General features: G+C 43.3%; 1 protein-coding gene across 1 annotated transcript in view; it reads left to right on the top strand.

Annotated features, from left to right (window-relative positions):
• The window catches only part of TM9SF3 (transmembrane 9 superfamily member 3), an 82404-nt gene that overhangs the window by 19555 nt on the left and 36666 nt on the right, over positions 1-26183 (top strand). Inside the window, exons 3-7 of the mRNA XM_074958541.1 lie at positions 7292-7414; positions 15373-15533; positions 17787-17864; positions 20223-20354; positions 21359-21525. Coding sequence (XP_074814642.1) covers positions 7292-7414; positions 15373-15533; positions 17787-17864; positions 20223-20354; positions 21359-21525 — 661 coding nt within the window. The remainder of the gene's footprint in view (positions 1-7291; positions 7415-15372; positions 15534-17786; positions 17865-20222; positions 20355-21358; positions 21526-26183) is intronic.

Here is a 26183-nt window from a genome sequence, read left to right on the forward strand (position 1 = left end):
AAGGGGAAAAAGACAGATTAGGCTTTTCCTTTTCAGTGGGTTAAACACTAGTTATTTACTAAGCCACTTTGGTAGGAAACACTAGTGGAAATGGGTGGATAAAAGCAGTCGTTTTCAAACCTTTTTTCTGGTGATCCAGTTGAAGAAAATTGTTGATGTCCATGACCCAACGGAGCTGGGGATGAGGGGGTTGGTGTGTGGGAAGGGCTCAGGGCTGGGGCAGAGGATTGGGGTGTGGGGTGGGGCTGGGAATGAGGGGTTCAGAGTGTGAGGGGGGCTCTGGGCTGGGCTGGAGGTGCATGCTCTGTGGTGGGGATGAGGGATTTGGGGTGCAGGAGGGGGGTTCCGGGTTTGGGGGGGGAAGGCTCAGAGCTGGGGCAGGAGGTTGGGGTGTGGGAAGGAGTCAGGACTCTGGGCAGGGGATGCAGGCTCTGGAGTGAGGCCAGGGATGAGAGGTTTGAGGTTCAGGGTAGGGCAGGGGATCAGGGTGCGGGCTTACTTCGGGCAGCTCCCAGTTAGTGGCGGTGCTGAGGCAGGCTTTCTGCCTGTCCCTGTGCCATGGACTGCGTTGCTCCCCAGAAGTGGCCAGCAGCAGGTCCGGCTCCTAGGCGGAGGCGTGCAAGTGATTCCATGCTGCTCTCACCTGCAGGCACTGCTCCTCCCCTCCTCTCCCCCCAGCTCCCATTGGCCGAGAACTACCAATGGGAGTGTGGAGCTCTGTGTTGTGCCATCTTCCTCCCCCCCCCGCCCCCCCCCCCACCTAGGAGCTGGACCTGCTGCTGGCTGCTTCCGGGGCGCAGCGCAGTGTCGGAACAGGTAGGGACTAGCCTGCCTTAGGCTGGCAGCACTGCCAACGGGACTTTAACGGCCCGGTCGGTGGTGCTGACCAGAGCTGCCGTGACCCAGTGCCTTACATTCCGCGACCCAGTACTGAATCGAAAACCGCTGGATAAAAGGATGGTCTATCCTTTAGGTAAGACTTGGAAAGATGATTGTTGTGACTTGGGGGTGGGGGGAAGGTAGTTAGTTACAACTCATTCTCTGCACATGCCAAAAGAGTTCCTAGAGTAAGAGAATTCTGATATTTAAGATAAACCTTGCAAAGGACACAGAGGTCAAAGAAACAGCTGTCCCCCTGGTACTTTCAGGAGCCCCACTCTCTGGGATCCCTAAACCAAATAAGATGATGACATGAAATCTTATTCTTTGCTATGTAAGCTCTTTTCCCCTACCCCTCCATAATACTAAAGAAGGGAGACGTGCTTAAAAGAAATAATGTTCTGACTTTAGCTAGATAATCTGAAAATTTCCCTTTAAAATTGCTAGAACAGATGTACTGGGATCTTGTATTCATTATTATAAACTTCATGTGACTTAGGCTTGAAAAATCTATTTAAGGCTGGTCAGTGGAAAGCTGTCTTTGAGTGTGGAGATCTATACCATCAACTTCTGTGGAAATGAAGTTTTGCTTAACAGGCAGAATGTTTTAAGATGGTGAAAACCTACCATACCAAAGGCAGACCTAGGGAGTTTTGTCTTCCTGAATCTGCAGACAGAACTCCAGTGTTGCTGCTGCTGCTTATATATCCTTAAGCTGCTGCAAAATGAAGTTAGTCAGTAATTGCTGCTATTTATAACCCTAAAGGCAATAGTGAAGGTGTCAAAAATCATGTTATTTTTATGCTACTGCTTGAGAGAGCTCTGAGCAGCAGCAGAGGGCATACAGAAAAGTTTGGGACTATTGTAGAATAGAGGAATCCTCTTTTTCAGAGCAACCAAGAGTTTTTAGAATCAATAGGGTAGTGAAAATTCTCACCCCTTGCAGTACCCAGAAGGCTTTAGAGGGGAGGAAGTTGGCAAAGCTCTTTCTTCCTTCTGTCAACTAAGGGGTGTGTGTGATGCTTGCTTCAGATATCTAGCAGGCAGAACCGAATACAAAAGATGGACCATTCTTCAACACGACCCAGTCCCCCAAACCTGTTCTACTATCTTGGTTAAAGTTGCAATAGCCTTCCCTCTTCCAGCAGTTGGGATAATGGGTTGAGGTTCTTGGTAGCCAAATGTCTCCAAAATAAGACTCTCTATTTCCTAATCTTACAAAGTCAAAAACAATGAGGGGCATTGTGGCAGGGCAGGGGTAAACCCCTTTAAGGCCCTGCCATAATGCTGGCTGCAGCCTGCTCTCTGGCCAGGAGTAGAGACTGGTATACAGCAGGGAGCCTAGCTGCAAGCCCTAATGAGGGCTGGCTTAGAGTAACATGCTGAGCTAAGTACTGACAGCTGGGCTGAGGCACGAGAGGGCTATAAAAGCCCTGGGCAAACCTCAGTGGAGGGGGCTAGCTTGGGAGGAGACAGGAGGGTGGTATCACGGTCTCCTAACCAAAGAAGGAAGCCTCAAAAGCCAGGAGGGTCTGGGGGGCACTAGCTGTTGGGGGATCTGGGAACTGCACGAACACTGTAAATAAAGACACTTGGATGATCCAGCAAAAGAAGGTGTGGAAGATTATTATACAGTACCAGCCTAAACAGAGGGTGCAGGCTCAAGAGGGAGGAAGCCTGTGGAGACTTGGTGACAGGCATAAATGGCAAAATGTAATTAGATTTTATAACTTTCAGTTTTAACAATTTAAAGCATTGTTGCTAACACAAGGAAAGGCACTTGTGTTAACATGATTTTTAAATTGACCCTATCCTTTAGACGAATCTGCTGATACCAGTCAATGATACTGGCAACCACCCTAGAAAACAATCCTTTTGTTACTAATTTACTATATTTATAGATTGTTATGGATTTTACTAAATATGAATGAAAACAATATTTTATCTGACTAATTTTCTGCGTCATCCCCGTTAGCAAGAGCACACCATAGATATGGGAACAGCTTGGAAAAGAAGTCAGTTTGTGTGACTTGGTGATTACCAGTACAGATGGGGATTTTCTTCTTTCTCTATCTCAGGCAGGCACATGAGAATATTTGTGCCCTTTCATTGTGTATTCTACTTTCCCTTTTTTCCCCCATGGTGTTTCTTGACTTCCAGAAGATTTGCCATACAGCAAGTCAGTTACTGATGCTCTTCTCTGTCATCTCAGGTTTTTTGGTAGGTGAGGATGGCTCTTCTATTTTCATGACTATGGGAGCAGCAGTGGGTTGTTTTGTGCTCTATCAGACTGTTGCTTCCATCATAAATGTTTCTGTGCAGTATGAGAACAGAAACTTTTCCTGTTGGAATGGAAGTAGTGGCTTCAGTAACCTTAGAAGTTTTTTTTTTTAATAGTGGGGAAAACAGCTTTGATGCCAAGGGAAGGAAATGGGCTCTTTCAACCACCCAGCATTTCAGCCTGCCGAGATTAGGAGTTCTTTCCCATAGGAGACATAAAAGGGGCTATAAAGCCTGACTCCCACCATCATTGCCAGGGTTAATCAGGCTGGTTTAGACCTGGGTCATTGTGTCCCTATGTAGGGAAGTCCCTTCCAGTCTTGAGTCTAGTCCCCTGCTTTCTCAGGTAACCCTGTCACAGAATTTTGTTTATAAACTTTCCAAGCTCCATCTTAAAACTTGCGTGGTTTGCCCCCACTACTCCTATTGGAAAGCTGTTCCAGAACCTCCTTGATAGTTAGAAACCTTCTTCTAATTTCTAAATGTATTCATGGCCAGTTTATGCTGATTTGTTCTTGTGCCAACATTCTTTGCATGCCATATTCTTCCCATCCTCAAGAAAGCTGGATATGCAGGTTGAACAATCCATTTGTTTCTGTCCTCTGTCCCCTTTAGAGATCTCTTTAGTCAAAAATCTTATTTGATCATTGCAGAACCTTCTTTCCCTATTATATCTCTGAAGAAATGGGCTCAGAATCAGGATCTGGTGCCTTCACATAAGTCTTTCTCAGAGGTCTCTGAATACCTTCTCAGACATTTCTGTAAATGCTTTAGTATTGGAGGAAGAGACTTGCTGCAGTGTCCTTCCCTCTCCTCCTTTTAATGGAGAAGAATCAGGAAAAGATATTTCCCAGATGTGTAAGGGGTGCAACAACTTGTGGACGGGGATTGTAAGTCTCCAAATGTACAGATTTATTTCCTGAATAAATGTGAAAAATGTATGAGTGAAGGAAACCTCACTAGGCTAGCTCCCTCTAATACAGATTCAGCAGTGTTGTGACAGCCTATCTGAGATCCTTTACACTGGAAAATAGGGCTTTTCAGAGCATGCTTTGAGCTAGGAACAGCTCACATTCAATAACTGTTCATCCAGTTTCTTCACTCTGTGTTTTTCCGATCTCTCTGTTCATCATGGGATGGGGTTTTTCATCCTAATTAAAATGGCTGCCTTTCTAAAGGTGTGTGCAGGTGCTGATACTGTGGAGATGAGCCTTGCATAAATGGCTAGATTTTTCTGAACTTCACCCTCTTGGGTGTCTTTAACACTAAAACTCTTCCTACTAATACCACAATTGCAGATGCTTAAGTCATTGACTTATCCACCCCATTTCTGTCTGATATTCAGCTCCTCTGAATCCCATTTTCAGAACTGTCCCTTTGGTTCTGTTTTGAAAAGACCAAACATCCCCAAGCTAATGAAGTCAGAAAGGAAATAATGTGCTTTCTCTCTACTTTGAGATTTCTTTGGTCTAGGGTGGAGGGCAGAAGAGTTGTCCAGTTCAGGACAGTGTGGTTTTATATCATTAGACTTTTGGAGCCTGGTCATTAATGAGCAAGGGAGAGGGTATGTATTTAAAGCTAGATAGCTATTCTGGAATAACTTCCTGTGCAGGCAAGCTCTGAGGCAGACATTGCTATACTAGTTCCTGTTAATTAACATTTTAAAGTCTTTCTTCACAACCACAAGGTAGTGCTTAGGTTCTGAAATACAACTAAATAACAGAGTCAAGAAGGACAATTATATGCATCAGTTTACATGGCTATACTTTAGTAATCTTGCTTATGCATTGTCTGAGTTTATCTCTGTATTCAGATGTTTATCATTTGATTAAAAACAAAACTAGTATCTGTGTATGTACAAATATTGTAATGGACTTGCAGATTCCTGGCATTTACCTTTTCACACATTTAAAGGTTTGTCTTAAAGCAGACAAGGCCAGGGAGTTCAGAGTTATATTTGAATCTGATGGTGTTGCTGAGCTATGGATATTAGTTAAACCCACTTATGCCTATGCTGAGTTTGAGCCTATATTTTTCTGGGGCATATTCATATTTTCTGGTTGGCAGGATTTCACTGTAACCCTTTTTAAAGTCAGCTTGGCATAAATTAGAAAAAGCAGTTAGAGTCCCTACACTTTGGATTTGTCACTAAGGGGGGGAATTACATTTTTTTCCAAAATAAAACATCATTGGACTTGCTGTGTTGTTGCCATTCTTTGACCATTTTATACTTAACAAGAATCATAATGTTCTACTAATAGATGCTTTTGTTGTGATCTCTGAGCAATTGTTAAACACACACGGGTCAAATTTGGCCTAAAATTACCCTTCAGAAAGGTAAGGACCAACAGAAATGTTTCTGTGAATTAAAAATGAGAACTGAATGGGATCCATTTAAAAAAACAAACAGAACTTTGCGTGTGCCATTCCAGCATCACGTTGTGCCAGGCATGAGAACCTGATAGTTAAATGGCCTAAAACTGATCTCAAAGTGGTCTGTCACCCAGAGCTCTTGGTAGCCATTTGCAGAGTGCTGACTGGTTGAATGGCATTGAAGTTGTTGTTTCCAGCTACCAGTTTATTTTAGCACAGCTAAAAGTACGTTAACTTCCTAACACCTTTTTTATGTAAGCAAGAACTCTTTACCACGGGGGGATGATGATGATGATGATTGATATTTATATTGCAGTAGCATCTAGAGGAAGCAGGACAAGGTCTCATTGTGCTACGCATAGTGCAAACAGTGACAGTTCCTGCCCGAAAGAGCTTAGAACCTCAGGCTGGAAATAGGAAGTGTCCTCACTGCCCAGAGTTGGATGAGGAGTTTGTTTGTGAACTTATCTCCATTAGCTTGTGGTCCACAATATGATAGTTTGAGAACATCTGACCTAAAAAACTCATTTTCACTGTTGATGATTTCACTCAGATTGAATAATGAAAATAGACTCGCATTATGTGAAGTAGATTTTTAGAACTCTAGCTTTAATAATTTAAAGTGTTACTACCAGAATAAGCATTTAAAAAAAAAATGTGCTTTTAACTTGATTCCCTTCAGAAGGAAATGCAAGGCTTGAAATCCAGACATCACATAAAATGTCACTCAATAACATGGCAGCTACTGAAAGTACTTGCCTGTTAACCACATTTATATATTGAATTTTCAGTAATTAAAATAGCTTTCCAATTTGAAGTGGCAGGTTCACTTCCTTTTCCGTGTGTCGCCTTCTACATTCTTTGTCACCTTCCCATTTTTGTACCTTCTCTTCAGTCTGTTCCTTTCCCATTTGCTTTGCTCCCGCTCTATACCAAATAACTGAAAATACCAAACAGCTGAAAAACATGTTCTTTTTGAAAAAAGAAAAGGAGTACTTGTGGCACCTTAGAGACTAACAAATTTATTTGAGCATAAGCTTTCGTGAGCTACAGCTCACTTCATCGCATGCATTCCACTGAAAGCTTATGCTCAAATAGATTTGTTAGTCTCTAAGGTGCCACAAGTGCGCCTTTTCTTTTTGCGAATACAGAGTAACACGGCTGCTACTCTGAAACCTGTTCTTTTTGCGGTGAGCCATATTGCTAGTGCCAATGGGGATATTTGAATGGGACTGAGTAACTAGTGACTGAGCTTGGAAGTACAGAGGTGGGGTTAGTTATTATCTTTACTTGTAATATTGTATTCTTGTATTTGTGAAATTACCAACTAAATATACTAATGCACATTTAAAATTGCTTGTGGCTCTGCAAATGTTCCTAACACAAGATGGCCTTTGGGAATGACTGTTAAGGTCAGCTTGCTGCTGCTGCTTCATGAGTCCTCACTTAGCCTCTTCAGATAAGAAACTACTGGCAAGTGTGTCTCAATCTGTTTGTGGATAAAGTAGTAATATGGTGATCTAAAACTCTTTTGTTGTTTCTGTGTCTGGGGGAGAATGGAGAAGCAGGGACATTTGTTTAGGTACCTCAGTGCTTGCTTTATTAAGTGTGCTGCTCACATGTTACCTGCCAGAGGATGCATAGCCAGTAGGAATTTCAAGCTCTGGAAATATGCATTTCCCCCCATATCTGCTTAATTTGTGTTTTTAATTAGAGCTATCATTAATATGTCATTAACATATTATTTTAATTTCCACAGATGATGTAATGCAGACCACATACTGTGAAATTGACTTGGACAAAGCAAAGAGAGATGCATTTGTGTATGCTATCAAAAATCACTATTGGTATCAGATGTATATTGATGACTTGCCAATATGGGGTAAGTGCTATATGTGCTATAACTTAAATACATCATGTTTGTCAATCGTTGAGTGACTGAGTACTGTGCTGAGAGGATTAATGAGATCACTGTACTTATTGACTAAGCTTCCTTAAGGGAAACTGACAGCCAACATGCCTCTATGTAGCTTAATAATAATAATAATAGGAATGAAAAAGAGGGTGTTGAAGGATTGATAACTTTATTGAGGGAACACTTGTGGTGTTGAGTTTCAGTATACTTAAAAACAGTGAAAAGCTGTTTCAGCAATTTCTTCCCAAAAATATAGTTTTGCTAATGCTGAGTTTTAAGGGCTAAATGCTTCACTTGGATATGCACATGCAACTAAGTTTTTAGGAGTTGTGTGCCTAACAGGGCCAGAACTTGCTTTGTGGCACTACGCCGCTGGGGCGTGGCACTCAGCAAGCCATTTAGTTTTCAGATCACTTTAACTTTGTATTAATAGCCTCTGAGTTTTCTAATTCAGAGCACAATGGCCATTAACTTAATCTCTAATGTAGTTAAAGGGCTTTATACAGTATTTGGGTGTGTAAAGTGAAATAAATTAACTTTAGTTGTTCCTTGATCTTCAAAAAACTTATCTTGCTCCTTGACAAGGATAGTAAGCAGTCAAAATCAAGGACAAGAAATAAAGCTAGATTCAGTGTCATTGATCTGAATTTCTGCATGCTTTTTGTTAACTCACATGTAAATGTGGCCTCTTCCTTAGCAGCTTCTACGTTCTTAATACATAAAAATTAGTGGAGGAGTTGTGCAGGACAGTGACTTGGTGTGGTGACTCTTGAGTCAATGGCACTAAACCAGGGATGCGTAAATTATCAGTCTGTTCTTTCTGCAGTCTGTCTTGACTTTTTTTTTTTTTTTTTTTTTTTTGGAAGTCCCCCTTCTGAGCAGGGATTTGTTGGACATTCTTAATTTGGTCTAGAAGTTGTGCTTAGATCTTGGATCAAAACTCTTCTTATCAAATGGTGTCCATCTGTGACATCTCAACCTTCCTCGTACCCCCACCCCCCCCAAACCCCTTATTTATGCCTAACGGGGAGAGGTTTTAGATGCCGCTTGTACGCTAGTGGCAAACTTTCTTGCCCGCTAAGTTTTGTGTCCACGTTTTTCTGCCAATGCAGATTTCCATCTTCTAATTCAGTCAAATTCTGCCTGTTTACATAGGTGCTTCAGCTCTCATAGTCTGATTATAGAGAGGCGGAAGTACGAGGTGGACCTTAGTGGAGGGAGTGGGAAATCTCAGATCAGTCTAAAGTGACAGAAACAAGGGCTCAGCACAGTTAGTTGAATGAGAGCTTCTCTCCTGCTGGTTATACCAGGCAACTTAATTTCACAGGTCTTACTATGGAATTGAGGTAGGTGCTCTGTACTTAAAAGAGGAGGATCAGAGTTGAGTTGATGTAAACTCTAATTTAAAATTTTGTTATCTTTGGAATTAAGAACATAATTATGGCACATCTGCTCAGGCAAGCTGTGTTTAGCCCATCAGGAGCTCTTTGGACCAGACCACAGCAATAGAAAACAACTAGGGTAGAGGGGGTCTTCATTCCGCAGGGTTTCCTAATGCCAGATGGGGCTATTCCCTATATCTTCTTAGGGTCCCATCTCCCTCCCCCCCCCCCCCCCCCCGCCACACCGAAAAGAAAAAGTACAAGAAGACAACCTTATGGAACTGGATGTAAGCTCAAGGAAAAAGTGTCAAGTTTCACATAAACCTTGTGTTCAGGTGAATTATTTTTTGTCAGTTACAAGACAAAGTTTTCTGCCCCTTCCCAGGAGGGATGTATGTGACTGTAGTTAAATAATAATAATAACAATAAAAAGACCAAGCCACTAGCCAGGATCCCTTTTGATAGTCAATATCCTGCATGATACTGCCCAACACTCACTCAGATGTTCTGCCCGCATCCTTAGCTCCTTCCCAGAGGCTCGCAGCATTATAGATTTGGTCATGATTACTACCTTCAGGAGTGAAAGCTTAAAATGTGTATTTTTCTGAGCACTTAACATTTCTCTAATAAACCATTAATATTTGGTCAACTGCCACTCTGGTTACTAGCTATTTCTAGTGTAATTCAAAGCTTTTCATGTATGTTTAGTACCTATCTGATAGGAAATTTAAGAGAGTTTAATGACAATGCAATATGTGAGGCAGTAAACTTCTTGGGTGGGTGATTGATTAAATTACTTGTTGCAATGATCCTCCGGTACAGCTAATGCAATTCTTATGATCTATTGGGAAAATGCTTCATTAATTAAAACATAAGTTAAAATGTTCTTGTTGGAAGTTTGAAAGCTCTTCTTTGAGTGATTGCTCATATCGATTACAATTAGGTGTGCACCGCGGGGCTTGCACAGTCGTGGGAAAGTTTTTCCCCTAGCAGCACCCTTCGGGTCGGCTGTGGAGCCCCCTGGAGTGGTGCCTTCATGGCGCTCAATACATGACCCTGCTGACCCGGCGCGCTCTCAGTTCCTTTTTACCGCGTGTGACAGTCATTGGAACTGTGGCGTCTTGCTTAGCAAGTTCTCCATGTTTCCCTAGCTCTTGTTTCTCGTTCTTATACCTTTTTATTTAGTTATTATAGTTTATTTTCGTAGCAGTTAGGCTGGGGGAGTTTACCCTCCGTCCCGACTGCTTTTTCTTGGGAGGGCTTTCATGCCCAAGTCCTGATCCAAGCCCATGCCAACAAGCGAACCCCACAACACTTGTCTGAAGTGTCTGGGGGAGGCTCACCAAGCCGATAGGTGCAGGATTTGGAACGGGTTTTGCCCTAGAACCAAAAAGGAGAGAGACTTTTGCCTTGAGCAGCTCCTTATGGAGGCAACACTTAGACCTCAGCCTTCTTCGGCGTGGCAGGACCTGGCATCGAGTTCTTCCATGCGTAGCACAGCGGTGCAAATGGACTTTGGTAGAGACCCGCGGCACTGGTGCTGAAACCGGCGGGATTGACCCGACACCACCCCCATTCCCTGGTACCGAAGTGGCACTGGAAGCAAGGGCGGAGTGGCTCTTTATCCCAGAGGCCCACTGCCTGGCGCCGGCCAATGGGACACGTCCTCGAGAGGGGCACCCAGTGCCGAAGCCTGCGGAAGTGGCACAGTTAACTTCGGTCCCGCAGGACGGACTGTTGAGTCGGTTTCCGTTGGACTCCCCGATCGACAGCATTGAGGAGATGCAGTTACCGTCCACTCCCGACACCTTTGCGGCTGCAAGGGACCTCATTGCCATGACGGTGCCAAGGTCGCCTATGATTTTCGCCAAACCTCTTGTACCACAACGTATGGCACTGTCTCGAGGCAAACGAGCTATGATTTCACCGTCAGCACCGTTGATCGAGTCCTGGCACTGGTCGAACTCGTGGCACTACTCCAGATCGTGCCAGCCCTCCCAATCATGAAGTTGATACGCATGTCGGTCACCTTCATGGAGCAGGTCCCGGATCTGGCACCAGTCTCAGCACTGCTCAATGACCCAGTGTAGTTCCAGGTTGCGGCTCCGCTCCCTAGCCTCATGGCTCTGCTCCCCGGCTCAGCATATCGGCACCGCCCTGGCCTTCGCGGTCCCAATCCCGTTCCTTGGGCTCGGAGGCGGGGTCTAGGTACTTGGAATGGGACGGTCCCCGGTCAGGCCATGGACGCTCTGAGGTGGGGGCAGGGTTGTGGCCTGCATAGTGGCAGGGACCAGCTCATTGGCCATTCTGGACCCCGTGGGTATACAACCAGTCCCAGAGTGCCCAGTCTAAGGCTCCCAATCGGCCATGTCTGAACCAAGGATGCCGGAGGCCTAAGCCAGTCAGCCCACCCCTAGGGGTGGCTGAGGAGGTGCCGTGCCTGTGCCGCCCCCCCGAACCAACTCCAACTCAGGTCCCTGAGCCGCAGGCAAACAGCAAAGCAGGTTATCAGGCTCCTGATGAGCAGTAGGGTCGGGAGGACCTGGTTCCCCCATTGGCCTCCCTGGACAAGGCTGTCACAGGCACTTCCATCTCCAGACATAGACAGCCATGCCCACCAGGACCTTCTGCGCAGGGTGACGTGAATGTGGGCCTGCAGGCCAAGGAGGTGGTGGAGTCAGAGGAGCTGATAGTAGACATTCTGGCCCCAGAAGGTCCTTTGAGGGTGGCTCTTCCCCTCATCAAAACTATACAGGCCAATGCTAAGACTATCTGGCAGACTGGCCTCCATCCCCCCTACAGCCAAAGGGATCGAGAGGAGGTACTTCATGCCCTCAAAGAGGTACAAATACCTCTTTACGCACCTGCAGCCCTGCTTGCTGGTGGTTGCAGCTGTAAATATGAGAGAGGGGCAGCAGGCCCCAGCGCCCAAATCCAAGGAGGTCAAGCGTCTGGACTTATTTGACCCCAAGGTGTACTCTACCTGGGGGGCCCCAGCTCAGGATTGCCAACCAGCAGGCAGTCCTGAGCCAATATAACTTCAAATCCTGGAACTCAATGCTTAAGTTCAAGGAGTTTGTGCCATCTGAGTCCAGGGAGGAGTTTGGGGCTATAGTAGAGGAGGGCAAGGCACAGACCTCTTTACAGGCCTCACTGGATGATGTGGACTCGGCGACGAGTACCTTGTCCTCAGGTATTGCCATGAGGCGCACCTCTTGGTTGCAAACCTTGGGCCTACCGCCTGAGATTCAGCAGACAACGCAGGACCTGCCCTTTTGATGGGGCAAGCCTGTTTGCGGATCAGACTGACTCTCGGCTGCATAGTCTAAAGGACTCAAGGGCGACTATGAAGTCCTTGGGTAAGCACACCCCAGCAACCCAATGGAAGCACTTCAAATCCCAACAGCCGCGGCAGCGCTCCTACCCTTCTCAGCCGAGGCAGGACTTTTACAGGTGGAGGGGAAGGAATGGCAGAAGGAAGCCTTCCAACCCACCGTCCACACAAGGCCAGGGCCCGACCAAACCATCGTCGGCTTCCAAGCAGGCCTTTTGAAGGGACGCCCAAGGACAGTGCACCAGACTCACCCCTGGATCCTTCCCCACGCTTTTTGAATCGTTTGTCCCACTTCTACCATGCATGGTCCCAAATAACCTCGGACTGCTGGGTCCTCCACACAGTGGAAGCGGGATACTCTCTCCAGTTCTCCTCCTATCCTCCCTCCTTCCCCATCCCTCTTCAGGGAACCCCTCACGAGCAACTCCTTATCCAGGAGGTGTGGGTGCTCCTCGCCATAGGAGCCGGTGGAGGAGGTTCCTCAGGACCTAAGGGGTAAGGGATTCTACTCCTGATACTTGATAATCCCCAAGGCCAAGGGGGGTCTCAGACCCATCCTGGACCTGCGTGGGCTCAACAAATTCATGGTAAAGTTGAAGTTCTGCATGATCTCCCTAGCCACCATTATCCCATCTCTGGATCTGGGAGACTGGTATGCTACCCTTGACATGAAGGACACGTACTTTCACATAGTGATTCGTCCAGCGCACAGGCGCTTCCTGGTCAACGACAAACATTACTAATTCACTGCCCTTCCATTCGGCCTCTCAACAGCCCCCCGAGTGTTCACCAAGTGCATGTCGGTTGTGGCAGAGAATTTTCTCTTAGAGTGCTGGGAATGACAGAAACTGGATTTTCAGTAACTGGAACCTCTTAGCATTTTTTTAGTGATTCTTTGTGCTGAATACTGCATTCCTGCTGTTATTCATCAGCCTTAACATCGTTCAGCTGGTTTCCGCAAGATGACCACCCTTAGGAGGCCTACTGTAGACTTGCCTGCCTGCATTTTAAGCACCATATTTTTTTAACTATGTAAAATGTTCCTAGTGTAGACAAGGCCTTGGTGGGTTTTTTCTTGGTTCAGCTTGTTACTGTGTCTCCTTAATGGGTTAGCTGTGCCCTACCATGTGCTACTGATAGAAAACAAGTCTGTTCTGAGGAGTTGGGGGAATAGAATCCAAATGGCATGGCCTCCTGCTATGAATTCTAGGCAGTTTATGCTTACTTTAGTTGGTGAAGCAGACCAATTTTCTTAACAAGTGTCAAGAAATCTGAGCTTCCATCAAAATGGTCTTCTTTTTATGACTGTCCTAATTTTTCCTACGAGCATGGTAGAATTTTGCCTGCCAGCATGTTCTATTCCTTCTGGTTGTCCACCATGGGAGAGACTGTTAGGCCATGGTTGGATTTACCAGTTTAACACACCATCAACACTTGAAGTTACCCTTAGGAAGAAAGCTTGGAAGGTCTGGAAATGGAAGAGTGCTCGCTAGACTATATCTAGATAGCTTACAATAACTCTTGTTTGTAGACAATGAAAAGGCATTGACCTCAAATTACTGTTGGAAGGACTGCATCTGATTCACTAACATCTAGAAGGTTACCTAACCTTTGTTGCTTTTAAATTGAATCCAGGCAAAAGGAGATGAGTGCTTTTCTTGCTACAAAGCCAAGGCAGATAGTAGATAGACTGACTTGGCTCTATGGCATGCGGTCTCCTTGACTGGGTGTAATGGTGTGTTAATATACTCCTTCAAGAGGTGGTTGATCTGAATATCCTTTTAGCCGTTTCGAGATGCAGTGTGTCGTGGCTTTGGGCAACACCAGCAGAGCAGATGTCAGGCTGAGTAGCATAGCCACAAATCGTCAAATGTTCTTCCTGCACGGTGTACGTGAGGCAACACTGAACAGAGGAGCTTGAATGAGACATGAAGTAAAATACTATCTTGAAAAATAAAGAGCATAGATAACCTTCAAGTGCTGTTTCTTCTTACATCTGTTCCTTTGGGGAAACCCTTTCCCTTGCCTTTCAACTGCTTGTTTCTTTTTAGACATGTCTTCCTATATGTTTGCACTTTGAATGCTGCTATTATAAGAGGTAGAAGTTCTTGATTCTGAATCTTACTTTCTTTATGAAGAGATTGAGGTGATTTTTATGTTTTTATACATGGCTCTTCACCACAGTTTGTAGCTGTCAAAGACATCCTGTTTTTTTGAGGTGTTATGAAGAACCTGAACAATGTCTTGAAGTTATTCTAGGAGGGAGGGTATCTGTTCCATGGTTGAGGCCCATGTACTCAATGGCAACCTGAATCTAACTTTTATGGCAGAGTCCCTGGATTCTGTGGAACTCTTGTGTGACAGAGCAAAAATGTTGCAGCAGTTGCATGAAAATCAAGAAATTTGTAAGAAATAATGAAAATCCATAACGCAATCAGCCCAGTGTTTCTCGTGGTGTCTGATCACTTCTCTGCTTAGAGTTGAGGAGCACCTCTAGGATTAGGATAGGATCAGACTGGATATTTCTCCTAAAATGATGTGTAGCAAAATAGTTAAGTGTTCCTATTTTGCTTTGTCACTCAGGAAATGGAGATGAATGCGGCCATGAAAGATCTTGCCAGTGTCCGTCAGCAAAAGTAAAGCAGTCAGGACCTTTCATTTCTGACAAACAGCAGAAAAATTTGAGTGCAAATGAGGACACAATGTGTGGAGGAGTGTGATGAGGCAGAGGTGGCAATAATGAATGTGAAGTGAGACATAGAAGAGGAAAGAGTGAGTGAGTGAAAGGATAGATGGAACAAGGGAGAGGAGAAAGTAAGACGGGGAGGCCTTGGAATTAAAGTTTTGGTGATAAACTTTATACTGGCACTCAGATGAAAAGACAAAAAGAACATTGATACAACTGTGTCTTGCACGACTAATATGGTCCTTGTTATCTGCACCTGTACATTTACTGTGATATCATCACTGTCTGCTGGTCTAGCAAATCAGTTGCTTGAAGGTGCAATGCTATCAAACACACTCGCTCAAAAACATGGAAGACTTTAAATGTATATCCTGATTTTTTTTATAATGTTAATTTAGCTACCGAGATTATTTTTGTAGTGTGCCATAGTATATTGAATGCTCATGAAATTATTCACAAAATACTCTTGAAACATGCTTGTAATTGCATGTTGTGTCTTATACAATACTTGTTTCTTCTACAGGAATTGTTGGTGAAGCAGATGAAAATGGGGAAGACTATTATCTTTGGACCTACAAAAAACTTGAAATTGGTTTTAATGGGAATAGAATTGTGGATGTGAATCTGACAAGTGAAGGAAAGGTCAAATTGGTTCCAAATACCAAAATCCAAATGTCATATTCAGTAAGTAATGGAGGAATATACAAGGGATAAGAAATTCTGCAGGGTATAGTACATTAGGAATAGTTACTTACATATCCAAAATTGATGTCTGTGTTTTTACAGGGAAAACTGTCGTAAGTGAAGATGCATCTTTTCTATAACTTGCTGTTTGTAGAATTACATTTAAAGTGCTGATATCATGCATTTAAAACAACTAACTGAAGCATGTAAACAGGGTGGCTTTAATGTGGATTCATGGTTCAGTTGCACCCACAGAAATCATGAAACTAGGGGTGTAAAACCGGGCATACATACATTTCCCCCGGAGCTGTGTGGAGGGGAGGGGGTAGCCCTGGGGGAAGGAGGAGTATTGGCGAGCGAACCCATCCCACACTCACTGCTCAGCAGCTGCTCCTGTCCCACAGAGCTGAATGTTGTGACCTGGTGCATAGTATTGCAGTGTCACTCTCACTGAAATTTGGCCTGACTGTCCTTCTGTCATGGCTTTGGAGAAATGCAAAATGTGTCTGAAAATGTGCATATATTGGTCTTTTCCTAAGTCACGTTTCATGCCTAATAACACTAGCGTATTTGGAAGCAAATTTCAAATCTACAAGTAACTTTTATATCTAGTACACAGGTTTCAGTTTGTCCCAGGGCAGTTTACATCAATGGGTAGTTGAATGACCTGTGTGACAGATGATAATGGTAACTCAGTCCAGTTCCTATGCAGAGCAAGGTTCCCCCTAAATGGGCAAACAGGGACCATGGTCTGATCAGCTCCTGCTGTGCAGAGGTGCTTTGTCACAAGGAGGCATTGCTCTCCTGCCTGGGAGGAGAGAGTTCCCACAGCTGCCAATGCTGTTGCTGGCACTGGGAAGAAGCTTGGCATGAAGGTCTCAGTATGCACCCACCAATGATTGAGGAGAGGGGAAAGCACCCCTCTGACAGAGGGCCTCCTGGATGTAGCAGAAAAGAGGAAAAGTAAGAGTACTGAAAGTAAGCAGTTTAATGTTGTCGTTTATTTAATGAACTGGTTGCTAACAGTACATACACACACACGCACGCTTGCTTATGTGTACCTTCCACTACACTGCTTTATTTTAACACAGTCTCACATTTACACTTAAAGTACTTCGTTATTAACACTAACACATCTACCTAATGTATTAGGTTTTCTTAACATAATGGATTTTTAACAATGTCGCTCTGGGGTGTAGATATTTCATATTCCTGAGCAATGCAGCTGGGTCGACCTAACTTAGTAATGTGGACCTGGCCTATGGGGTACCTAAGGGCTTGGCTACACTTGCAGATGTAGAGCACAGGGAGTTAAACCAGCCTTTGGAGACCGCAGCAGGGAAAACACTGCCGTGTGTTTACGCAGTCAGCTGCAAGCACACTGGCATGGCCACATTAGCAGCTCTTGCAACGTCAAAGAGCAGTGCATTGTGGTAGCTATCCCAGTGTGCAAGTGGCTTTTCAAATGTGGTGGGGGGGTGGAGTGTGACAGGGAGTGTGTATGTGCGGGGAGAGACTGTGTTTTGGGGGGCTGAGAGCGTGTCAGCATGCTGCCTTGTAAGTTCAGACAGCAGCAGACTCCCCTCCACCCGCACACTCTCGTAACAGTAGCATTCCACGCTAATGGTTTGCTTTGTCCTGGAGCATGCTGGCTGTCAGAAACGGAGCTTTGAAAGGGGATATCCGCATGCCTGCAGCCGATTTCAAAACAATGAGAAGAGTGGCCATTTGACTTCAGAGGATTATGGGACATTTCTGGAGGCCAATCATAGCACAGTAATGCAACAGCTCATCCACACTGAGGCCCGGGCTGGGTGCAGCAAGCTTTATGCTTCACATGGAGATGGATTACCAAGAGCGCTCCAGCTGCAGAGTCCAGGCGCTCTAAGTGCCTTGCCAGTGTGGACACCTCAGGAGTTAGGGTGCTTGGTGCTGCTTTAATGCGCTCTAACTTGCAAGTCTAGCTAAGCCCTTAGACTAATCTTCTTCTTTTTCCTAGATGTGCTTTCTCAGCTGAGGGTTGGAGTAGTTTTGCAGGGCAGCATGGTGAAGTATGCATTGCTGTTGCTTATGCTCTCCCTGTTCTGTAGATTTCAGTCTTTAGGGGCTGTCAGCCAAGCTCCTTTTGTTATCTCCTAAATTCATTTTTAAACTGAAGAAAAAAATCTGATATGGACAGTTTCTAAATCCCTGTGGCTTTACGGCTGAGCAAGTATTGTGGGCTTTTCAAGTGTAAATCTTTTCTCTCTCCAGGTGAAATGGAAAAAATCAGATGTGAAGTTTGAAGATCGGTTTGACAAGTACCTTGACCCATCTTTCTTTCAACACAGAGTATGTAGTTCTAAAACAGCCATACAAAACTTCCTTTGAAATGTACTCTGGTTCAGAAAGGCCAGTGGAACAATTCTCCACGCTGCTCCAATTGCTTCTGTTGTAGTGATAAAGGAGAGGTAAAATGTTTTGGAGGTGGCTTTGTCCCTTTTGAGAAGGGGGCAGATAAAATACTTAAAAATGTAAAAATGGCTCAATCCAGTTGATTTTATTTTTAACATGAGGTAACTTATGGGATAGCACTCTTCATGGAAAACTTTTCTCTGCAGCACCCGGTAAGTTAAGAAGGCAGCATGTATGAATTCTTATGAACAGTTACTCAAGTGGAACAGATGCCAAAGATTCAGTAGGGAGCACACATTGTGCTGCTTCATGAGAAAATGCTGTATAGAGGCTTTCTGACCGCTTCAGTCTATCTGAAACTGTCCCAGAAGCCTTCTTACTCTGCTCCCCTGCTATACTTGTGTCCCATCCCCCTTCCTAGCAGAGTACTGTCAACAATTGTTCCGACTTGATATGTCCTAAGCAGCATTGATGTTATGCTCACAACAGAAGAAAGTAAGTGGTGCTGAATCAGTATCGCTGTTGACCTATCAGTTGCCCACTCTATTTACTGGCTGTGTTTTTGTTTTGAATTGGGGAAAAAAAAACAATCCTTTTGGTTTAGACAGTTAAGCTGCACTTTTCATTGAAGCAGACAGGCAGCAGCTTAAGTTATGGTATTGAATTCTCCTAAAGCCTTTCATTGCCATTGTCCCTTTGGGATTTCAGGGTGGAGTTGGAGTAGAATTTGGATGGGATTTTTAAAGATCAGTGGCTTACTGACTGCTGTGGCAATCGTCCTCTGCCTCTTTCCCACTTTGTATGAACTTGTGAAATGATTGCAGCAATATGGAAATATTAATAACTGAAAATCTCCAGTGTCACTTTGAGAATAAGGCAAAATGGATCTTCTTTCCCATGTTAATAATGAGAAAAGTTAATGGACAGTGGAACAGTTTCACACACTGCTGAAAGTACAAACAGGATAGTGAACAGATGTGGGGGAAGTATACATTTTTTCATGCTAAATCCTGATTTATTTTTCTCGGGTAGAGAATTAGCCAGTGCTAGAACAAGAGATGAGCTCAAACTGAAGTCCCTGGTCTCTGGGGAAGTTGGTATCTTGATCTGAACTTGGGGTGGGCACATGTCTAGTTAAAACTACTTATAAGCACTCTGTACATAGCTCTTCTCCTGGTAAGGCAGATGTTAGATACTGGCTGATTGTCATGTGTTTTTCAATTTTGAACAGGGGGATGTATGTTGAGCCCCTTAGGTGCAAAATATGACATTGCTTTTCAAATTATAAATTTTTCCAGGGAGTGTTCTTATGATTTTAAAGTAGTCCCTGCAATACTAAATTCCAGCGTTGGTAGCAACTGTAACAAATGTCATATCTGGGTTGTGTGTGGTTTTTTTTGGTGGTGCTTTTGAGGTAGGTTGGAATTATTCAGCATTGGAAGTGTATTTTAAATAAATTAAATGTTAGTTACTCCCAGAACTAATAACTTTCATTGTACATTGTGCCACGCTTTTGACCTGACCTACAAACTAGTTTGCCACGATGTCATCTCATTTACTAATAGCTGTAGGAATGTTTCCCATGGTCAAGCTCAACTTTTTCCTTAGGTCTTGCAAAATTCAGTCCCATTCAGATTACTGTTTCTAGTCTGATGTGTGACACTGCAGCATGGGCTATGCTGGTAATGTTTTTTATAATAGAATCATCCTGGAGAGGAGAGGTAGCAGACAAGTAAATAGCATGACCTGACAAAGAGCGCTGTGTTAGTTTGAAAGCTGCTCTCTCACCAACAAAAGTTGGTCCAATAAAATATATTACCTCACCCATTTTGTCTCAAGTAAATAGCATGTTGTTCTTTGGTGTGGTTTTGCAGCATTGATTGCTTTGTCTCAGATGGAAACAAAATATTGCAGCTGCAACTGTGGTATAGCTTAAAACGGTTAATGTTACCTGACCCGTCTGCTACTCAAATAGGATGGCTCTAGGTTGCAGTAAGGTGCCTATTGGGATTTCAGATCAGAATGGGAATCTTCTGCACTGAACGCCTTTGGTCTTAAAAAGGAAAATGTTGAGGTTTAACTATTAATGTTCTGTAGCAGCTTAGTTTGACTAATGGACACATTCAACGTGTTACGGAAGATGATGAAAACTTCAAAATTTTGCAAGCTATATTTAATAGGATTCATGCAAGCTTTAGATAATTCATTGCTACTTAGCACAATAGTTTGTACTGACTCTTATTGGGCACTAATATGTACCTACAGTACTTAAAATTGAGTCTTTTTTTCTTGTAGATTCACTGGTTTTCAATTTTCAATTCCTTCATGATGGTCATCTTTCTGGTGGGTTTAGTGTCTATGATATTAATGAGAACATTACGAAAAGATTATGCACGATATAGCAAAGAAGAAGAAATGGATGATATGGTAAGACTTGCACTAAGTTCTTAGAAATTTTAGTAAGACACATTGCTTTTTCTGTTGTTGATTTCATTGAGCTTATGAATAGTTTCCTTAACCAAAATAGAAAATAAATTGAAATTTGTGGAGAAAATTTGTCTAGGAAGTGGTCAGGGAATTCTCTCCAGGAAGAGAGTGGCTTTCACATTTCCCAACCAGAGCAACATAATTTCCTGTTACAAGGTTGCTGGCTTCTGAGGACTGAATTAGGAAACTTAAAGCCGTTGGGACAGACTGCACAGAGGATTGGTGATGAGACAGTAGCTTTTCGCTCCTAGGTTACAGCTTTGAATTCTGCTTAGGGTTGTAGTAGGTGAGAGTTCATAAATTCTGCTTCTTATTAAATGTTTGGTCTGCTCAGTCCAGGTGGTAGTCGCTATTGGTTCACATTACCATGGCTGGCACTAACTGGCACATTCCTGTGTAGAGGGGCCAAAAACTGACTGGGTATGGAAACTGAGGTCCCCTCCGGCCCTGCAAGAGCTGGTCCCTCCAACTCATGTGTGAGGCACGTTGGTAGAGCATTGTAGAAAAAAATGCATTACCATGACTCATGATAATCCTTTTTTGTGGATAAGTTGGCCTTCAGTCTCCAGAGCTTTCAAGCAGCCATCTTCCACAAGTGCCAATTTCACACATGCTATCTTTAAAAAAAAAAATAAATAAAAATAAAGCAAAAAAAAAAAAATCCTTCCTATTGTCCCCTGTGCTTTGGAAGCCTGTGTAAACCCCTAAAGACTGACATTTGTAGGTTGGGGAAGCAAAACCATTCTGAATGGATTTAGCTTTCCACTAGTGACTTTCATTGTGCATTTTATGTTTGTTCTTCATGGAGTATTTGTCCCGTAGAATTAATTTATCTAGCTTTAAGGATTCCATTAAGGCAGACTTTAATTCATACCTGGCATCTTGTTTTTCTCACTTATTACTTGGCAATGATATTTATAACTGAACTGTATTTCTATACACAGGACAGAGATCTGGGTGATGAATATGGGTGGAAACAGGTCCATGGCGATGTTTTTAGACCGTCCAGTCATCCTTTAATATTTTCATCGCTTATTGGCTCTGGTTGCCAAATCTTTGCAGTTTCTTTCATAGTTATCATTGTTGCAATGATAGAGGATTTATACACAGAGTAAGTATATTAATGAAGTACCTCCCTCTTTGACATCTGAAAGTTTTTGAGACTTTTTGTAAAAATGAAACTGGTTATGAATTCTGTGTACAGTTTCAATTGAAACCTAAAACAGTGTTTTGTCCTAAAGTTCAAAGGTGACTAGCAAATTTTTTTTATAGAAATTGATTTTGTTGCTACTATATGACTTAACAAAGAAAGTCTGAAAAGCTTTTATTTTTTTTTTCATTGCTTGTTTTTATCTTACAAGTATCAAAATTAAGTCTGGTGTTCCCTGGTTTTACTGGTGGACTTTGTGGGAGGTAAAAAGTCTCAGGATATTTTTTGAGATCACACATTTAACTGAAGTGAGATGCTGAATCTTTAAGGAAGTATTTTTTATTTATTACTTGGGCTGTACTTCTGTAGAGATTTACACATGTGCTTAACTTTACATGCTGTGAGCAGTGCCTTTGACTTCAGTGGGACTATTCACATTACATAAAGTCAAGCACATGCATAAGTCTCCACAGAATTGGCGACTTTGGCTCTAAGTTTCTTGGGGTAGAGAGTCTTTTCAATTTTGTGTGTGCAATACCTAGAACAGTACAGTCCTGACTGGAGTCTGTACCAATATTTAGGAATTGGCGTTAAATACTCATCTAAAACATAAAAACGAGGACCAGCTTAAATTAAACTCACTGTTGCGTAGCTATCACCTTGACCACGTTGCTTGGGGGGATGGCTGTCTCTTCCCCAACCCTTTATCTGTTTGCCTTTTTAGATTGTGACCACTGGGACCTGGACTAGCTTTGTCTGTTCTGGGAAGCAGTTATTATATTTTGTGTGCTGCAACAACAGAAGCAATTTTACCAACTATTAGCAAGTTTTTTAAAGAGTGACTAAACTTTCTCCCTCTCAGTTCAGCTTTATTCCCAGTTGCAGGTCATCTGTAACTATCTGTATTTGCCACTAGAGGGAACCCAGCTTCTGAATTTAGCTGCCTTGTTTTCACTTATCCTGAAACACTTTTAAAATGCTGTTGCCTAGTGTGCTTTTCTTGGTTTTACAGTGATTGTCCCCACGATGCGGATAGCTGAAAATTAAATACAATTCTAAGTGTTTTAGAATGCCAGCATTTTTTGGATGGGACCACGACTACTTTCACTTTTGGAATGTTTGCACATTGTGGTGCTACTAGAAACTCACACTACTAGTGATATCTGATGCATGTAAAACATGAGGGGGAAAAGACTGAACTCATGTACCTGCATATGCTTACCTGTCCTCTTCCGTGCAGGTGCTCCATGCACAATGAGGTAGTGGTCTGGCTCTCAGAGCACAACTGAGCATTTACTAAGCTCTGATCCAAAAATGGACCTGTAGTAGGAAAATGGTGTGAGCTGAAAAGTGTGACATACCATACTAATATAAACTGAGTGATCATTTTACGTACTCTGCAGTGCCATAAAATACCCCGTAAAGCCTCTTGGGGCACTCACCATTTTTCACCTGAGAACAAGTGGTTGGCATTTGGTCACATCAGCTGTTAATATTGCATTGTGTTGCAGGAAAGTTGTAGTATTAGGGCTCTTCTGGAATATAAGTAAAAATAGTGGATACGAAATATCTGCACGGCATTTCACATTCGAATTCATTGACTGCGTTGGAGTTATTCTGGATTACAGTAACATCGCTTGAAGCAGAATTTGGGCCTGTAATTTTACATAGTCATCTTTACTTGAACCAATTTAAAAGCCAACTATCACAATTGGCATCTGTTAACCAATTTTAAAACAGAAACATGGGACTCACTTTTAAGATTCAAGTAGGCTCTCATGTAGGTTAACACTGACTTTTTTTTTTTTTTAATGCAGCAGGTATATTTAAAAAAAGAAAAGGAGTACTTGTGGCACCTTAGAGACTAACCAATTTATTTGAGCATGAGCTTTCGTGAGCTACAGCTCACTTCATTGGATGCATCCGATGAAGTGAGCTGTAGCTCACGAAAGCTCATGCTCAAATAAATTGGTTAGTCTCTAAGGTGCCACAAGTACTCCTTTTCTTTTTGCGAATACAGACTAACGCGGCTGTTACTCTGAAACCAGGTATATTTACTTAATTTCAGACCACCACCAAACAGTAGTGGGAGTTTCCAACAGAATGACTCTGACAATACAGTGGTCTGGCTGAAATTCTGCTGTTGGTTACCACCTCAGCATGGTCAGCTTTTATTGGAGGAAACATTGTTCTATTAATGAGCAGTGCTCGAGTCTCCTTTTGTTACAACCCGGTTAAGGAAATTGTTCTGGGCCTGCCTTTTGTGGCTTAGTGTCAGAGCCTGCTTTGCCCTTAAATGATCAAAGGATGGACCAAAACAAGTATGGTTCTATATTTGTTATATCGATGAGAGGATGCCTTGAAAAGCCACTGAACTCTTCTGCTTCAATTTGATACCTTCGCTCTGAAGGTGAGCTCCCAGTGCAATGCTGTGGCCATAAGGGCTAATATGATGATCCTTGGATGCATAAACAAGGGAATCTTGAGTAGGAGTGGAGAGGTTATATTACCTCTGTATGGTACAGGTGTGACTGCTACTGTAATACTGCATGTCCAATTGTGATGGCTTCAATTCAAGAAGAATGTTGGTAAATTGCAGAGGATTCAGAGAAGAGCCACAAGCACTGTTAAAGGACTGGAAAACATGCCTTATAGTGATAGACTCAAGGAGCCCAGTCTATTTAGTTTAATGAAGAGAAGGTGAAGGTGTGACTTGATCAGTCTGTAGGTGCCTACATGGTCAGCAGAAATTGGGCAGAGGACTCTTCAGTCTAGCACACAAAGGTATAACCAAATCCAATGGCTGGACTTCAAAGCTAGACAAATTCAGATTGGATATAGGATGCAATTTTTAACAGCGTGGGTAATCAACCATTAGAATGATTTTCCAAGGTTCATTGTGAATTTTCCATCCCTGGCAAATTTTAAATCAAGATTAGATGTTTTTCTGAAAGATGTGCTCTAGTTCAAACAGGAATTAATAGCAGGTCAAACTCGATGATCACAATGGTCCCTTTCGTGGAACCATCTGAGAGCCTTGTTGTCTGCTTAATGGAGATTTAATACAGCATTTGCAATTTTTGAATGTTTTTTCCATAGTGTTCTCTAAGATTTATTTATTTTCCATTTCTAAATTATTGGATTCTAATAGATGGCAGGAGTATCACATATTTAGGGCTTGTGAAAACCAGTTTGCAAATGTACACTAGGTGACTCTTCTTAATACTAGTTTTAATGTTTTGCTAACAGTAGTTCTTCAGGTAGTGTCCCGATGGGTGCTCCACATCAGGATGCACTCAAGCCTGTGTATTCTTCATCGGAGATTTTTGTTAGCAGTGTCTGCAGCTCTGTGCTTGCACCCTAGATATCCTTGTGCTCCAGTACAAGGATATATGGAGTGGGGGTGGACCTACTGCCACTCCACTCCCTTCTCAACCACCAGCAGCTCGAAATGGAGTGTCGCGGTGTCCATTAGCTAGCCAAGCAGCTTGCTATCTCTCTTTATCTCTTTTTCCTTTAGGTATCTTTAAATTTTTTTTTGTTTTGCCATTTAGCCCAGTTTCTGCCAAGTAGGGGTACTTTTCTCCCCTGTTCTTCTTTGTGTGCCCGATCTGGGCTTTTTGTCCTTGGGCCTTGATCTGTGGCCTTGAGCCTGGGTTATGCCCGGGATTCAAATCCTGCCAGACCTGCCATAGGTCTTTTTCCCACAGCAAGAGACATTCAAGCTGTTTCTGCTGCCTGTGAGAGACTCACCTCCCATCCAAATGTAAGATCTGCTAGTCACCCCCCTGTACTTTGGATCCAGTTGCTCAGAACCCTGGTAACAGTCTCTGCTATGGTAGTAAGCAGAGGTCCTGGGGGTCCTTTACAACCACTCAGACCCTCAAAGAAGAAAAGACCCAATTCTCCAGAACTGGATAAGGAAGGGGGCAGTCACCCTATTGGTCTGGGTCTCAGGAGATCTCACATCCTGATATGGGTGCCACTGAAGCTCTTATCCCCTCTGGTATCCAGACCATGGCACCAGCTAAGAAGACTGCACTGTATACCAAGAAGCAGTCAGATAGACAACCTACAGCAACACTGGCATCAGCACCAGAGTCAGTGCCTTCCAAACACAAGGACGCAGAGCCAAGCCAAAATTTGTTTTCAGTACCATTTTCTGCATCCAGCCAAGAAGGAGGTACTGACAGTGTGTCAACACTGTCTCCAGTACATCCTGACATACTAACTTCTGAGGACCCCTATCCAAAGTCCCTGGTATCATTCAGGCTCCTATTTCATGAGGACTTTTGAATTCTGGAAGAGCCTGAATCTCCATTGCTGAGGGTTATGGAGATGCTTTGTCAGTACCAACTCATCTCCTGGAGCCTACTTGCCCTCCGATCCTACTATGTTCAACAGTGACTTGTCCTCTGCTACCCACACACTCACCAGTCCCACATAAACTCTTTGAGAGTACCAAGACACGTTTCCAGCGAGTATCGACACATCCTCTGGCACTGTCTCACCATCCAATTAAGCATTGACCTCTGGTATTCATGAAGTTACAGGACCCTTTCTGGCCCCATATCGGCTCGGCCACTTGCACCTCCAATGGACATGTGGGATGATACCTC

The sequence above is a fragment of the Natator depressus genome, chromosome 7 (genome assembly GCF_965152275.1).
Source record: "Natator depressus isolate rNatDep1 chromosome 7, rNatDep2.hap1, whole genome shotgun sequence".
Lineage (NCBI taxonomy): Eukaryota > Metazoa > Chordata > Testudines > Cheloniidae > Natator > Natator depressus.